This window comes from Agelaius tricolor, unplaced genomic scaffold (genome assembly GCF_023055355.1).
Source record: "Agelaius tricolor isolate 1412-34295 unplaced genomic scaffold, bAgeTri1.0.p SCAF_1, whole genome shotgun sequence".
In the NCBI taxonomy this organism is placed as follows: Eukaryota; Metazoa; Chordata; class Aves; order Passeriformes; family Icteridae; genus Agelaius; species Agelaius tricolor.
Window position 1 is genome coordinate 8,239,151 of NW_027269261.1, and position 17,402 is coordinate 8,256,552.

Genomic DNA, 17,402 nt, shown 5'->3' on the forward strand with positions numbered 1-17,402 from the left:
GAGCCTCCCCTGAAGTGGGGAATGTGAAACCCCCTCCAAATGGCTATAAATTTTAAATTAAAGGGCTCTCAGGCAAAAAATATGGGAGCAGGAAATAACAGTTCTTTAATAAAGAAGAAAATAAAAGGATTAAATAAACAATGCAGTAAACCAAAACAACTCTGACAGAGTCAGAACACAACCTGACACCCTGTGGGTCAGGGTGTTGGTGGCAGTGCCATTGGAATTGTGGCTGCAGCCCTCCTGGAGTATCAGGTGTGGTTCTGCTGGAGCAGGGATCCTGTAGAAATGAGTGTAGTATTCCTCTGAGGATCCAGTGGAAGAAGAGGCAGCTGCTGTTCCTCTGGGAAATCCAGTGGAGAAGCTGTGCTGGTGTTCCAGAATCTCCAGATTATATCCAGGTAGGAATGCTTGGCTCCTCCCCCTGGGTGAAGCATCTCCCAGTGGGATGCTGTAGTTCTTATCAGTCATGCAGTGACACTCAATAGCCTCTTATCAACAGTTCCCCCCCCCCTCCCAGGGAGCAGTGGGTGTGGAAGGGATAAGGCAAACTGCCCACTTGACAAAAGACAACTGCCATACAGGTGGCAAATAGAATACATCTTGCCTTGCAATCTGGGACATAGCAGAAAGTGAAAAAAAGAAAAGAAAGCCAGTAGGCAGGGGGGAAAAAGAAAATAACTGCTAGATATTGAACTGCTTGACCTCAGCACCCCAGTGAAACAAAAGGCAGAGCTAAAATACCTGTCCTGACAGGGACCTGCTGGGACAGCTTCAGGCTGTGCAGGATGTGGTGACAAGGTTTGCCCTTTCCTCACTGCCTTCACTCCCTACTTCAGTTCCTGACTTGGAACCATGGGAATGTCCCTTGGGGAACAGGATCATCCTACAGGGATGCAGGATTTGTCTGCAGGCTCCTGCAGTGCCTTGTGGCAGAGACACCACAGGCCAGGGGGGCACATCTGGGCTGCTGTGTCTGGCTCTGGGGCTCCCTGTTCTGGGCAGTGAGGAGGAGCTGCAGAGGCTCTGCAGGGCTGACAGGATGGGCTTTGGGGCTGGCAGGAGAAGCTGAGGGACCTGGGCTGCTGGAGCTCCTGAAGAGGAGGCCCAGGGCTCATCCTACAACTGCTCCAAGGGTGGTTTCAGACAGTCACAGAATCAGCAAGGTTGGAACAGGCCATGGAAATCATCAAGTCTAACCTGTGCCCTGACACTGCCTTGTCTGCCCTGGGCCTCCTCCAGGATGAGCAACCCCAGATCAGATCTGCTGGGAAGGCAGGAGCCTCCTGGAGCAGTTCCAGCAGCAGATGAAGAGCTTCCCCATGGCAAGGCACAGCAGGGCAGGCATGGCAGCTGGACTGAGGCCACTAAATGTGTCCTCTCCAAGGCTCAGGGTTGGTCAGCAGCAGCTTGGGCTGGAGCAGGACAACTCTGTTTCACTTCTGCCAGCAGATGCCCCCTGGTTTCCGGGCAAGTGGCTGCAGAATTTGTTGTCAGGGCAGCTCAAACGTTGCTGCTGCAGTTTCTCTGATCCAAGGAAAAAAGCAAACCAAAAAGGAAAGAAAAGGCTTTGCCTAAAGTAGAGACCAAGTGGTCAGCAAAGGAAATACCATGCTGTGAAAAGCTGTGAAAAAATTTAGGCTGGGAACTTTTTAAAATGCCTGCACCCCCAATTCCACCAGACACTCAAGGTCTGTGGCTTCAGGGTCTTAAAAGATACAGTAACATTTTTTGGCCACAGATAATTATGGTATTTAATATCATTGTGAATCACCTCAAGACAACAGGGATTACTCCTAAAATGATAATTTGAGGTTAACTTTGACTGGGATATATGCACATGTTTTGGCTTTCCTGGCAGAGGTTTGGGGCACTAGAATGTACATAAAGCAGCTTGGGATTACTCCCAAAATGATAATTTGAGGTTAACTTCAACTGGGATATATGCACATGTTTTGGCTTTCCTGGCAGAGGTTTGGGGCATGAGAATGAACATAAAGCAGCTTTAGAGCCATCTTTGAGGCAAGTGGCAGGGCACAGTTCTGTGTTCTCACTGGTGGATGCAGCACAAGGCTGACTAAGTTTGTAGCTAAATAAGTAATGTCTTCTCATAGTAGGATGTTTACAAACCAAGAGCTAAGCTTTGTTCCTTTAATGTAAATCTGATTTTTGTAGTTAAATTGATTTTCCATGGATGCAAACACTTTCCTATATACATAAGCCATCTTTCATCCACTTACCCTCAGGACACAAGATTGTTTTGGTGCTAATCAAAAGAAATAGATGGCTTCTGGCAGTGCTGCAAAAAGCACTCTAAAACTGAAGTAACAATTCAGCCTAAGCCTCAGCATTCATCATCTATCTAATTTTCTCACTTAACCCCCAGGATGGAATATAGAGCTGCACTTCAGTTTAGATATATACAATTGTACAGAAGTGATAGAATCCCAGGTTTGCATAGTTTCTTCTGTTTTAGCAAGAACTTATTTTCTTTTATTATTTGATTTCTAAGTAACCTCTAGAAAAACAATTACTTTTAGAGACAAAAATTGTAATGAAAATGGGGAAGATTATTACTGTGTTACTAATCTAATGTCAGCTACTTTACAAGTGAAAAGGATGTTCTAAAGATTACTTTGTTGTAATATGATGAATATTGCAATAAGTGCTTCTTATTTCATACAAAATGCCTCCAGCATTTTTAGTCAGAAACACAGTACCCAATTTTACATGTTGTATTCTGTGCATAAATCTGGGTGGAACTGAATTTATTTGTTAAAGAAAGCAAGGAGGTTTCAAAATATGTTTTCTTAGATGTATATATACAATAAGTACAAAATGTTTATTTTGTTAGTGAATTTTCAAAAACATATATACAGATGGAACAACTAGAAAATGTACATGTCTAGTACACAATTTAAAGATTTTCCTATAGAGAAGTTTTGCCACATCAATGTTTTGGGTTTTCTTTGGGTTTTTTTTTTTGGTGCTGTATTGAATTTTTCATTTTTCCCCCTTTTGTTTCTTCATTTACTTTCACACTGGAAGATAATATCTGAGGTCATTGATAGAGTTCTATAAAAATGATAATTTATTAATGTGATTCTAACAGATAGGTTAGGCCTTAGGAGTTAATATTTAATGTACAGATTTAGATGCCTCTTGTGATGGAAATTATTGAAGTTGTTTTATTTGACTTAATACTACTCTTGGAATGTGGCTTTGAGCTGTCTCTGTTTTCTATCTAAATGTGCTTAAGGGACAATTATGATTTTTAAACTTTCATTAGTATCTACAATCTTATTCACATGTATACCAGTGTAGGCATATTGCTTCCCATCAGACCTATTCAAATCAACTCTAAACCAAAGCAAATTACATGTTATGGTATCTTTATAGCCTGGACCAGGAAATTCAGCAGCTGAAGCAAAAAATATATGAGGGTGATGGAGCTCAGAAAGGAAACCATGGAATATTAGATGAGAGACTCTCCCATAGCACTTCCCCTGCCAGCCCAACAAAGGCACAGACATCTGCTGCCCCATTGGTTGATGAAAGGTAGGTAACCTGCATTCCTGCAATGGAATGCAAACAATAGCTTTAAAAAGAGATATTTTGAAAGACCATTCTGCCAGGGTTGAATTTGATTTATATACTGGAAGACTGGTCTGGAAATAAAATTGATGTTCTGCTGTAAGTGGCCAATAGCTTCAGCTGTTGCTCCTGTGCAGTTTGTTTTAGAATACAGGGTTGGGAAACTGTAGGCTGAAAGGTATTTAAATAGATTTTAAGTTTACAGTTACCTGTCTATATGGTTTTGCTTCATATATGCTTAAGGCAATGAAGTAAATTTAATTGTCTTAAACTTTTTTTAGTAGGACAGCTGCCTGGCATCACTGAAATCTTTAATTTCCCTTGTTATACTTACACATGGCAGTTGTTGCTGTCAGCTCTTGGAAGATTCCTTCTGTTTGAAGACCAAACCTTTGCTAGTGCAAGTTGCTGATACCACAGCAGCAGTGAAGGCAAGCTGTTAAATTACTGAAGGTGCAACCCCAACCTTCTTTATTCTTCATCACTTGTAGCCTCACTGCTTCTCGTGTGTAGAGCTGCACTCACAGCAGTGGCTGAACCTGTGCTCTAGTCATTTGTTTAATTAATAATAATTTTTTAATCTTTACTGGTTAGATGAACACTCGTTCAAAAGTCAGTGTTCCTTCCTTAAGGAGGGATAAAATGGGTCTAACATTAAGCCTGCCAGTTAAGAGCTGTGCAGTACTTAGGGTTAGAAGCATTTCAAAGAGCCTTTTAGTCTGTCTTGATTTTTATGTAAAATATACTATTTTTCCATACACACACACACACTTTTCTGTATCTTAAAGGATAAATGCCTTTATTGAACAAGAAGTGCAGAGAAGGCTCCAGAATATTCATCATAAAGCTGAGGATAATCATGTAAGTGCTTCCTGGTCTACAGAAAGTTTCAAGGTGAGCAAAAATGGGTGGGAGATCCTGACCTTCAATGGATCATGTCTAACCACTGATTTAGTTTTGTTGTTCAGTAATTTCCATGTTTTCCTGTGTTTACTTATTCTTAATTTACCAAAAAAATTTAAAAGTAAACAATGAATGAGGTAAAAGTTTTTAAATTTTAATCATATATTTATTTCCAGTGGCATTTTTATGTTGCATTCTGGTTTTTTTTTGGCAGGAAAGAGTGTGTAAATGACAATAAGAAGTTTGCAAATAAAATCTTCATTTTATGTTAGAAAAGATTTAACTGATGAAAATTAAGATTCTTCTGGATGGAATTTCATACTTACAAACAAATGCCTATTCAAAAACTGGTGATCTGATTGATCCAAAGAGTGGATTGATTGACTTCTAAGCCAGTTGTTTAATAAATATTGATTGTTATTTTTGTCTATTATAATGTCTCTTCCTCTAGTACTTTTGAATTAACTTATACAAGAAAGGCACTTTTTAATAACCTCCTGCACCTTTTTTTGTGCCTAGGACAATGAGAGGCACAATAACAGCACTATTCAACGCAAGTTGAAGTATGAGGTAGGTCATAATTTGTCAGAATGAAATGCTTGTCTTAAATTATGGCATGCCCTGTAATTAAATTTCATAATGTTTAGCTGCATAATTAGAATTTTGAATTCACAGCAAGATTAATGGCTAACAGAGATGGAGGTGCATCTTATCAGCTGGAATCAAAGTGATTTTCTTTCAGATTGTACCTAGCTCTTCCTTGTTTGAAAGGTGTGGTGTTAGGCTGGATCTTTCTTCATTGTTTTGCCATGATTCTGAATTTGGAATAATATCCCTTTCATTATTTTTAGAGGAGAAAAGTTTTTAATGAGCATTGAATTAATCATTGAATTAAATGAATTTATTTTAAATTAAATTTATCTGAATTCAGAATACACATAACATTTTTGACTCACAATGAACTGCTGTGAGTGTGTCTGTAAGGTAGCAAAAGGAACCAGGCAGGCTGTGTGTGTCCTGAAGGATTCATGTATATGTGCATTATACATGTATTAAATGTGTATATATATGTGTGTGTGTATATATATACACATATATATATATGTACATATATACACATATATGTATATATATACATATATAAATGTATATATGTATATATATACACATATATAAAAATGTATATATATACATATATATAAATGTATATATGTATATATATAATGTATTCATACATTATACAATTATATTGTATAATGTATGAATACATTATAAATATGTATTATTAATATTTATAAATATTCATAAATACATGTATTTATGTATTTTTAAACTGATGCTCAGACCCCTCTCACCATATTTAGTTGTCTAAGTGCTGCTTGTAGCACAGTTATAGTCTTGGTGAGTAAATCCTAGGTACCTTCATGGATTTAAACTGTAACAGGGCTGCAGCACCTCAATCTTGTACTTCTTTTGACTTTTACACTGATGTTTTTCAGCTGTGTTGGACTTTTTGCACTCTGTTGGCTCATATGGGATTACTTTTTTTTGTGCTTGTGTGGGAAAAAAAATTGAGGGCTTATGAGTTTCTGCATTGCCTGTTGACTTTCCCGGGGTTTTTGAGCAAAGCATATGTAAAGCAAGTGAAATGGATACTGTACAAAGAAAAAGCAGGGGTGGGTTGAAAAGATGAACTGTTCCTCATCAGATTTCAATCACTGCTATTGGGTTTTTGAGAGACAGAGAGATTGTACCAATTTTGAATGATTGTATAAATCTAATCAAAATCAATCCTCAGTTAAAGAAATGTTTTGGTCAGGAGACTTTACAAAGAGATTTTTACTTTCCTCTTTTGGAATTTTTAACAGAAAAATCAACAGTGGCAGCCACACAATGGCTTTCCATTTCTGTCTAAAGATGGCAATTGTGCTTCCGAGTTGTGTGGAGAAAATGCAGGAGTAAGAGACCATAAGAAACAGAAGGCATGTACAGAAATGCTGGATTTATTTTCCAGTTCTGGATGACATTCCTCCCCTTGTACATCAGAGAAGGCATTTCAGAATGAAGGCATAACTCAGAGCAGGAGAGCTTTGCATGTCATTGTGACATTAGAAGTAGTTTAATTCACTCTAAAGGTACTAATACTTTGAAGAGCAAGAATGTTCTGTATCAGAATGTTTTATTTACTTCTTTACATACTTCTGACTTTATTAATGTTGCTTATTCACTCCACAAGGTTGAAAATTTCAATCATATTGGTGATAAAATAATTACTTCTCCAGATTGTGAGAGCTCAAGAACTGAATCTGATTGTTCCCACTTGAAACAGATTTCTTCTGCAGGATCCTTAATGGGTGCTGAATGAGCAAACTGGCTTCAGCATATTGTGCCTTCTCTTTTCTCAGTCTAATGTGCATTCTGAAACAAAAACTTAAAAGATAACAACCCATTAAAGACAGTACAACCAATAGATGAAGGCCAATCTAGTAATTCTCAGCTTCCAACACACAGTGCCTCTGATTTGGTTTCTTTTAGGTCAATAACTTCTTGTTTTGATGCAAGACCAGAACATGCTTCCAGTTTGGGTATTTTTTCAGTCAGCTTTCTTGCTTTTACAAAGATACCAGCAGTCAGCTGGTCAGCAGTGCAGTGGTTTCTGAACAGATTAAGGAGTTAGGAAGTTTGTGTGATGCAAGTGAGAGATGTGCCCAAGCAATATCATTAATAAAAAATCTGTCATTTATAAGAAACTTGCAAGTAAATGTGTTCCTCAAGTCAGGCATGAATCAAGACATATCCCACACTGGTGGTGGTGCTAAAGATCATACTGAAAATGTCATTCAGCCTGAATCCCCCATCCAAGAGGCTGTCACAATGAGCATAAGCATGGACATCTCTGATGCTGTTGTGAGAAAACCCCCTGAAGAATTTGCATGCCATTGGGAAAAAAAGAGCTAGAAAACAGTTTAGTGTTTAAACAGAACTTTGTGCATTTTTCTGATGTTTTTTTGGAACTTCAGGTCTCTGGAAAAGATACTGGAATTTTTCATCTGTGCTTTACCTCAGATTTCTGTTGGGGTTGATGAGTTGAAAGGTGTCTGTTGGCAGTTGCAGAAAACCAGACCCAGAACCTGCTTGCTTGCTCTTGTTGGGTTCCACTTTGTCTGTTGTTATTTTGTCAGCTGAGCAAGGCACCTGCTAGAGTTCCTTGGCAGTATCCCAAGGTTCCTATCAGCACTATAAAGGAGATTCAAGTTGGCTTTGCTGGACAGAATATTCGACTTCTGTGTTCTGCTGAAGATGGTTTACTCACAATATTTACCTATAACAAACACTTCACTCAAAAAATTTGCAGTGACGTGAGAAGTTTGATTATTACAGTTAGATGGTTTGGATGATGATGTTTATTTAAATAAATTTCAGCTCTTGAAAGATGATTTGATGCAGATTTCACTGGATTGGACTTCAGATATAAATAATTGGTTTTTTCAAATGGAGTACAATTGCCCTGTAAATTTCCAATTGAGTTAGCTGACCTGGTTTGCTTACTCTATGAAAATATGGGAAGTATTAAACCTTCATTAGGTGCCATTCACATAGTGCTGTCTACATCAGTGAATGTAGACTGTGCTGAGCAGACTGTGTATAGGAGTCTTGTTTTTACAACTCCTCATATAGGTCTCTTAAAGGAAGATGATGTCCTTTTTTTCTGCACCTAACATTTTGGATGCTTCATGCCAGTGATCACAATTTGACAGCCTTTGGTTGTACAGTTTGAATGATACCCATTGTGCAGTTTTGCCAGACAAAGAGAAGTGCATATAAATTGAGCTTGTGTTTTCTAAAAGGAACAAGGTTGGACCTGATTCAGGAATTGTTTCTTCTAAATACTGTGAAAAAGAAATAAATACTCTCCTGACAGTCATCCTATCAATTTTTCAAAGCAGTTTGTATATCCCTTTGGAAATCTGGAAATTAACATTCAGTTCAAGTGAAGAAGCCATTTGGCTAATTATGCATTTGACTAGGTATTGAAATCCAAAAGAGTTTAGATACATTCAAAATAAAAGGCTAATAAACATTGATAAAATCCTTCCCCCCCCCCCCCCCCCCCCTTTTTTTTAATCAATAGAGAAAAGGGACCTTTGAGCTCTGAAGGAATACCACAGACTCTGTAAACACATCTAAACAGTAATAATTATTGAGTGCTTGCATTTTGTACATCTCTGATATGCTGTACATACAGTTCCTTGGGAAAGTGAGGAAATTAAATGCTTCTATGTTATATGGTAGGTGGATGAACACTATAATCACAGCTCTGTCTTATGATTTCCATTTTGGCTGTGTTTTGTAGTTCCTTCCAAATACTATCTATCTTCATTAATGTCTTCTCTATTCCTCCTTGGTTGTCTTTCCCTTAATCTTTTTGATAATCTTTGTTTTTCATGTTCCTCATTTATTTACTTCATGCCCTTGATCTCAATATTTCAAAACATCTGCAGATTTTTTTAATCTTACTTTCAGTTTATACTCTTAATACTATATATGTTGACAGCTTTTATATGTTGCAATTTTGGGAATATTAGCATTGACAATTCTCTTCCTCTTCAGAGTTTTGCATTTAATGTTTGTTGCACTTTCATATCAAAATTTGTCACAAGTGCAAAAGGAGTTGAGCTTTAAATAGCATTTCAAGCTTTGGTGGTGCTGCTGTGGCAAGACAGATGTTTTGGGGTCTGCCATCTGTGAGCACGTTTCTCATGCTCCAGCTAGGTAGTTGACAACTGGGGACACACTGCCTGACAGATGGAGTGAATTTAACTCTGTCCATGTAATGTTCTTGGCCTTACTTTCATCATCCTCTGCTTGCTTACTGATGGGCTTGTTGGTGCTGTGAGATTGCCTCTTTTACAGTCTTTTTGTTATTGCATCCCAAGAAAAAATGGAGCTGTTGGACATTAATAGAATATTTCCATTAGTCAAGGCTTTCCTCTAGCTTAGGAGGAGGGGTATTTTACCAGTTAACCCCTGTCAGATGTTCTAATAATAAATAAGCTGTTGTCTCCTATCTTTTGTTTCTACCCTTTTAAGAGGAGCTGAATATCTTTTGAATCCTGTTGCTTGAATATGCCATCTGCCTTGTTTGAGGAAGATGGTTCTTGGCAGAAAAACCAGTGGTATCTCATCTGAAATTCTAAATTATGTTAGCATATTGCCAAGCAGAGGTGAAATCTACCACACAGAGTTAGACTTCAGTCTCTCTCCTAGTATAAGAACATTTCCCATTTGTTATTACCATATGTTAGGACATGATAATGTAGCTCACATGGGATTTAAAAAGAAATAGCTTGCATCGGGTAGGGAAGTTATGTCTGGAAGGATGAGCACTTGTTTGGATAAAGAGTTATGGAGGTTTTTATTGTTACATTTCTACTTCCTTGAGGAAGTCCAAAAATGAGCAAAATGTGTCATGTTATTTTGAGGTATTGTGGGGTATTTTTTAACAAAGAATGTGTACACAAATGAGTAGACAGGATAATATCACCATGTCAGTCCTGCTCAGGAGTGGCTCCCTCATTGACATCACTATGAGATTTCTTCTGGCCTTGCCCAAAGTCAGCCTTGAGTGGCACTACCTGAGAGAACTGTCTTGATCAGGGCTGTTAAAGGAAATCAGTCTCTGAAAGCAGTGTTTTTTCTGATTATACTCCGAAGTTAAATGTTTGTGCGTTTTGTGTTTCCCAATAATGCTTTTTCTCTTCTGTGCTTTTTAAAAAATCTAACTCAGTGAGCACTCTGCAACTTCATGAAAAAGAAATTCATAGCAGTGTATTTTATTCTAATACTTCTGCTATTTTTACTATGTGAAGTAAAAATAAAGATCACTGTTTATGAATATCAAACCATTATTTAATGTATTAGGGTGCATTTTTCCTCAACACTTTGTGTTTGAGATTGTTTTCTCTCTATTAGCTGTTTGTAATAGCTCTCTGAAAATGACTGTCAATAAATTACACGTTGACAGAGGTGGCTTTAAGAGTGGCTTTACAATTTTATTGCTATTTTAAAACAGATGAGGTTGTTTTCAGGGGAATGAACTTCTCTTTTCCCCCAAGGAAAGAGCAGCTTACATTTCAGTGCTCCAGAAATGAGTTTTAGCTGAAAAGCTGGTAACGTGGGCAGTAATTACAGAAGAGCAAAATGGACAGGAGACAATATTTCTTGTGAAAACAAAGGTTGCTAAAAATATTTTTTCCATTCAAACATAAACTTTTTTATAGTTTCTTAAAAAAAGTTTGTGGTAAATATACTCTAGATTAACTCAGTGGAATAAAAATTCACTTTCTTTGTTTTATTAATGCTAATGTTAAGGGAAATTACATTGTCATTTATAATTGACTGGCAATGTAATAACAGCCTCCCCTTCTTGAGAGCCATGATGATGTCAAAGGCTGTCTGTAACAGGCAGAGATGTTTGTGAATGAGTTTCAAATCCTTCTCCAGCTCCTACACAGTCTTACATGTACTGGAAGTCACCAGGAGTTGCTACAAAGAAGATGAATGTTGAGAATAAAGTTACAGCTCCAGTGATGAATAGCAGTGCTAAATACAAATATATAACAGAGTCATGACTGTGAAGTGATTGTTTTTCAATCTTTTTGGTTGTTAACTTACATTTGTCATGCTGCTGTTATTTTTTGAAGTGCCAGTTCATTAAGGTTTTCAGAACAAATATGTTCAATGGAGCAAGTAGAGGACTTCCTTTAAGGCAGTTTTTCTGCTTTTTCCCTCTGAATGCTTATGCTCCTTTTGGGCATAGTGACTGCAAAGCATTAATCTTTTCAGTTGCAGAAATGTTTTCTTTTTGGCATAATTTCAGAGTTACATATTCCATCTGGCTGTCAGAGGAATGAGCCCTCATTGGAAGTAAATTTTTAGGTTGTTTTGTTCAGACTGCGCAAATTTATCATAGTTGAGTTTTCTGGGATTCCAATATGATTAAAAAAAGAGTAGGAAACTATTTTGACTGTGGATTGCTTATTTAATTATAAAATGAGTTTGAACTTTTAAAGTTTAAGAGCTTTCTGAATTGCCTAGACCCCTGCAGCTTTGCATGATATTTTAAACATTTGTTATAAAAGATAGAGATGTATAAAAATTAGAGCTAACTGTGAAAACTTGATTAATACACTGATTTTTCTGGAAGGATTGTAATAAAAAGTCTTCTGCTTTCCCTTGGTTTTGGTATCTAAGCTGAAAATGCCTTTTCAAATAAAGGAATATTTTTTAATACACTTCACATGAATTTTTGTATGCGTTAAAATATGCTAGGGCTTGCTTATAAGACAAGAGCCACTTTGTTTTCAAATAATTCCTTCATTTTAGAAGTAATTTCTACCTCCTCTTTGCCTGCTCCTGTGACCAAGAACACATTCTCCTTTTCAGTGAAGTTCTTTTCTTTTTTTCCTTGTGTAGTGATTTTGGTTTTCCTTTCTTCTCCCTCTTTGGTATGTGCATGAAAGAGGATGGTCTGTCGTTCCCTGGGAGCAAATCCAGATGACCTAAAGGACCCAATCAAAATTAGTATCCCACGGTATGTCCTGTGTGGGCAGGGCAAGGATGAACACTACGAGTTTGAAATAAAGGTAAGTGCTTACATTTGCTTTGCTTTAATGCTTTCCTTCCACTAAGTGCAGGTTTTGGTTCTCTTTGTCTCAGTACTGTTAAATAAGAGAGATGAGAAGAATGCACTGTAGAGGACACTATAAAGACAAGTGTTTTCCAAGTGGGTTGATTGTGCAGAGGAGGATGGAGGCCAAACTCTTGGCGTGAGCAGTTCCAGAGCCAATGTCAGTTCAATTTGAAGAGTTCCAGAGATGAGAATTAAATGCATATTGGTTGTAGGAAAGCCCTTTATTGAGATGCAAGTGTCAGCTATAGAAAAGGCTTGGGCTTGAAAGATTTACCTGAAATAATGAAAGCATAAAAGTTTTATTTAAGTATTTTGCACATATGCAAGACAAAGGCTTGATTCCTTTCACACTCTCTTTGGTGTTCTGATTCTTCCCACTCTGCATTTCCAAGGTGTTGCTTCACCAGACTATCAGTTGATTTTCTGAGTAGAAATGCTGGGGAAATAAAAGCATATTAATTTTGTTTCCTCTGGTATGCAGCCAGTATTTTTTCAAAGCAAGATCTAAAGTCTAATTGGAAATGTGCTCTCAATGTGTGTGGACATATGTGTAGCATAACTGATGCACATGGCATCAGAGACAGAACTGGCAGCCTCCTTTCCTGAATGTGCTGCCAGATGCTTCATTAGCTGCTGTGAGGTGGAGGAGTGACCTTCCTCACAGGGCAAAGGACCATTTTTGAACTGTGCTCTCTTTTGAAAAGGCTTTTATTAAGATGGGCAGTCTTAGCTTTGTTTGTGCTAATTAAATTTATCATTTTGAAACATACCATGCTATTTGTGGGTGGAATGCCTTCTTTTGCCTGTTGAACTTTGATTTTCTTGGGGCTAGTGAAAGCCTGGAGCCAGGGAGATGCTGACAGATGAGGAAGTGCACATGAAACGTCCCCAGGGACTCTTCTACTCAATTTTCAGCACACAGGATTTACTAGACTAGCTAATGGTTAGTGAAGATGGCTAAAGTAAAAATGCAGCTTCTGTTGGTGGATTTCTTTTCCAGGTATTCTCCCTTCATCAGTAAAACCCAGGTAAGCCTCTACAAGATCTTGGCATGAAGGAGCAGTTGGAAGACCACGTGCAGTTTGGCAGTTTGGGGATGTTTCTTATAGTCATTCCTCACATGAATCAATCTAATGAAAAAGCTAGTGCTTTTTCCTTTCCCTCCAGATCTCTGTGTCACACTGGATTGCTCCTGCTGTAGTCAGGATTTAGCTCCATGCTACAATCCACAGACCTTCCACAAACTTTTTTCTTTTAAACTTTGTCCATGCAGAGCTCCCAGCTCTACTTTGATCTGTATTAATCTCTAGAAGCTCCTACAGTTATTCTGTAGAAAATTAGAACACCTGAAATAGTAGGTTTGTACATTTTTTTTTGCCTTAAAAATCAGGAAAATGTGGCAGAGGGAGGAGACTAAACGTACCTATTCATTTAATCTCTTCCTCATAGGTCAGAATACCATGTCAGCTGTCAAGTTTATTTTTATTTTATATTTATTTTCAAGTTTATTTTCAGGTCATCTGAAATATATGTCAGTTGTGGGAAAGGACTGAGGTGTTGCTAGCCCCATTTTCTTTTCTAGGTCCTAAATAAGCTTTCTTCAGGAAGGTTCCTCTTGCTTTTGGGAAAATGGATTGCTGACCTGTCTGCATGTCATAGCACTTTGGAACCTGACAAAGTGACAAGTGATGATTGAGTTGAATTTTAAGATAGTCCCCAAAACTGTGAATTCTAGGTATCTCAGAGGTATTTTCTTCAACAGATGTTTCTAGTCATTGTGTTTGTAGTTAAATCCTGCATATTGTTATAGAGAGCAACAAACGTAATACATTTCTGTATATAACAAATATATTAATTTCTCCTTGTGACATGCAGTAGTAAAGATGATTTTGTTAAATGCCAGAAGAGAGAGAATGAGTTCCACTTTCCTTGGCAGCTTCATGATCAATTCATAGGTCTTTCAACCCTAACATATTATCCAGTAATATTTTGTTTTAGTGCAGGGTAAGCATCTTGTTGGTATAGACATGTATGGGAATAGGCCAGCAGGATGTTCTGTCCATTCAGGTTCTTCCACTGGATACAGATCCTAATTAAAGATGTTGAGTGAGTCCTACAAGAACTGACTGGAGAGAATTCAAAATAGGAAGAAAGTGATACTTTATTAGAGCTAAGACAGCATCTTCATTTTGCAGCAGGAATATGTCATGGAGCTTTTTGTGCTAGTCTACTATTAAGTATTCTGTAAGAATTGATTCATTTCCAAAAAAGCTTCCATCTGAGTGACAGTTTTATGTGTTGTCTTTAAAGACATGATGAAACAGTAATACCTTAATCAGGTCTAAACATATTTATGCTAGAGCTAAATTAGTATGCCAGAGAACTATTCATGTATTCCCCCCACTTCCTTTCATGTTTAGACAAGGCTGTGCTAGAAACAGTGTGGGAAGAGCTTTTGCTCTTAAATATAATATAAATAAATAAAATATAAATAAAACCAGTGGCATCTGTTATGGACAGTGCCCATGGTTGCAGACAGTACCTATGGTTGGCAGCAAGGCAGCAGGGAAGGTGGAACTCCAGCTCTCAGAAAGACAGGGTTTCCTGAGAGCTGGTGATGGAAGCAAAGTCTGGAATCAAGCACAGCCCTGCAGGGACCCTCTGGCAATACTGAAAGTTGTAGTTAAGCTTTCTCATTCTCATTCATCTTTTCCACATTGTTCTGAGTTCGCTCCTTTTATTTATCCTGTTTAATATTCTTTTAAAACTGGTTTTCTTGTGTTTCAAAGCCTTTTAGTGATGTCTGACAAGTACTCTGTAAGAAAAGATCCAGGCAGATGTACCCTAAAACAGTGCTTTCCTTCAGCTCCAGTTGCATTTCTGTTCAGCCAGATGCTGTGTTGAATCTGCTCAAAAAGTCCACATTTCTAGTCCAGATTTATTTCTGAGTTTGGTGAACTGTTGCAGAGTGGGAGTAAAGCAAGAGGTAGTTCTCATTGATACAAAGTTCTTTAAGAAAATGATGCATGCCCCATAACTGCCTACATTAGTAAGAAGTCTAATCTTCTGTTGACATTATCAGATGAATACCCTCAATAATAAAATAGAAAAAGGTTATAAGAAATTTTTAGAAAACTTCTAGTTTTCCAGATACTGTTTTCCTAGTGTGAGGAACAGTTTCAACAAGGTTAATAGGAAGAAATATGAGTTCTCATGATGACTGTAGACAGTTTAACCAGCCTAAATAAAGAAATGAGGCATTTCTTTTTTATTTTCTCATTACTTTCAGAATGAGGTGGAATATTGCTTTTTTTCTACCCCAGTCATGGTGTTACTTGTGTTGCTGTAGAGCAGAAAGAGGACAAATTCTGTGATGTGCTTTACAATGCAATGGATTGAAAATGTCTCCGAGGTTATTTTCTATCAGTTATCATGAAAAGAAAAGATAAGGAGACAGGACTGTGATATCTTCTTTCAGATTGATAGGTCTTACATAGGAAATGCTGCCTTTGAATGGAAGAAACAAAACAACCCACAATTCTGAGGCAAATCTAGGATCACAGCAGTGCCTAGATAAGAATATTGCCAAATGCGTCTTGCAGATGTACTTAACCATATGGTTTTTGTTCTTAAGAGAATACTTTTAACTGTATTAGCAAACTATGTAAAAAGCAAAGGACTTTTCAGAATTGCTTTACTGGTTCAAAACACCTGCATATATCCCTCTCCCATTCCTACAGAGTGTATAGTCTGTCATACAGTTTTTTTTTTAAATGGGGGAAAATCATCCCAGACTTGTTGGGTCAGTTGTAGGAGTAAAAGGCCATATTCTAGAAATGCTATTGCTATGCCAGGTGCAGTGTAATTCTCCTTATACAAGTGGAGATTGATTCTGTCTGTCCTAATAGCAGTATTGCTGTGCTTTGGGGGCCACTTAAGACTTTGTTTAGCATTGAAATTTGTTTTTCAATCGTTCCAGCTATAACAACAATAAAATTTTGCAATTACCTGCAAGTCTCATTACAAGAAATTGGAAAGTAAACAAAGATGATGACAAGGACCAAATCAGGCCTTGGATCACCAGAACTGCACAAAGTCTTTTGACTGTAAAGTCAAATGCTCTAGTCACAACACTTTCATGGCCCACTTAGAAATGTCCTTAATTAATGTCACCTAATTTCACATAGTGTTTAGTATCTCAGTTTTGAGAATAACTGATGGTAAGGTTGGTTTGCCCTCCCTCTTTGCTCCTGTTGTTATGCACTCAATCCACAGGAGTAATAATGTTTATTTTAAGAAAACTTCCTATATAAATGCAATGTTCATCACCATTTTGAAGACACAGACCAAGAGTGTCCTAAAGGAATGTCTTCTACTAAAAGTTGGTATAATATTTTACCCTACAAACTGGAATCCAGTTCTATGTGGTAATGTACTCTGTATGTCCAAGAAATGTGCATTTGTTAATTGTCAATATCTGTTTATAAGAATATACATTTCTGTGAATATTTTGAGGCTACACTTCACTTACTCTGGATGTTATTTATTCATTAATGGAACACCTAATGATAGTAATACTGAGAGTCAAATAGCTGCACCAAGAAGGGAGTGGAGATGTTCTAATGTGTTTACAGTCTTATCAAACCACTGTGGATTAAGGAATAAATGCATTCAGGTGTTTTTTTGCTTTGCAATCAGTGCTCCTTATTAAATACAGTTCTGTCACTGTAATGAAAGAAAAATTAAGTAAACTTATAAAAGGTTTTTGGATTTAAGACAGCTAAGAACTGTCCATTTTAATCTTATAACCTTGTATAGTGCATGGATTTTAGACTGTGTGGGTTTACTTCTGTTTCTTGTGTTTATATTGTCTGCTCTAGATAACAGTCTTGGATGAGACATGGACAGTGTTTCGGCGGTACAGTCGTTTCCGAGAACTGCACAGAACTTTAAAACTGAAGTACCCAGAGGTAAGCTTTGGTAAAACTTCTTTTACACAAAAAGGGTAGAGACTTGAAAAAATGTGGTTTGAGATATGTTCACTCAAAAAGGGAGGTGATTTCAGACAGCCAGCACAATTTCACCAATGCAGTTCCTGCCTAACCAATTTAGTCACCTTCTATGATGGAGTGGCTGTATTGGTGCACATGGGAGGAGCTATGGGTGTCATCTCTTTTCATCTGTAAAGCCTTTGACATAGTGTCTTGGTTTG

General features: G+C 37.5%; 1 protein-coding gene across 3 annotated transcripts in view; it reads left to right on the forward strand.

The window, feature by feature from the left end:
• The window catches only part of KIF16B (kinesin family member 16B), a 140,677-nt gene that overhangs the window by 82,474 nt on the left and 40,801 nt on the right, over positions 1-17,402 (forward strand). For 2 of the 3 annotated variants that reach the window (XM_071422186.1, XM_071422195.1), the window contains 5 exons: positions 3,400-3,558; positions 4,383-4,488; positions 5,017-5,067; positions 12,021-12,143; positions 17,071-17,160. In XM_071422186.1, coding sequence (XP_071278287.1) covers positions 3,400-3,558; positions 4,383-4,488; positions 5,017-5,067; positions 12,021-12,143; positions 17,071-17,160 — 529 coding nt within the window. The remainder of the gene's footprint in view (positions 1-3,399; positions 3,559-4,382; positions 4,489-5,016; positions 5,068-12,020; positions 12,144-17,070; positions 17,161-17,402) is intronic. The other variant, XM_071422205.1, reaches the window with a different exon arrangement.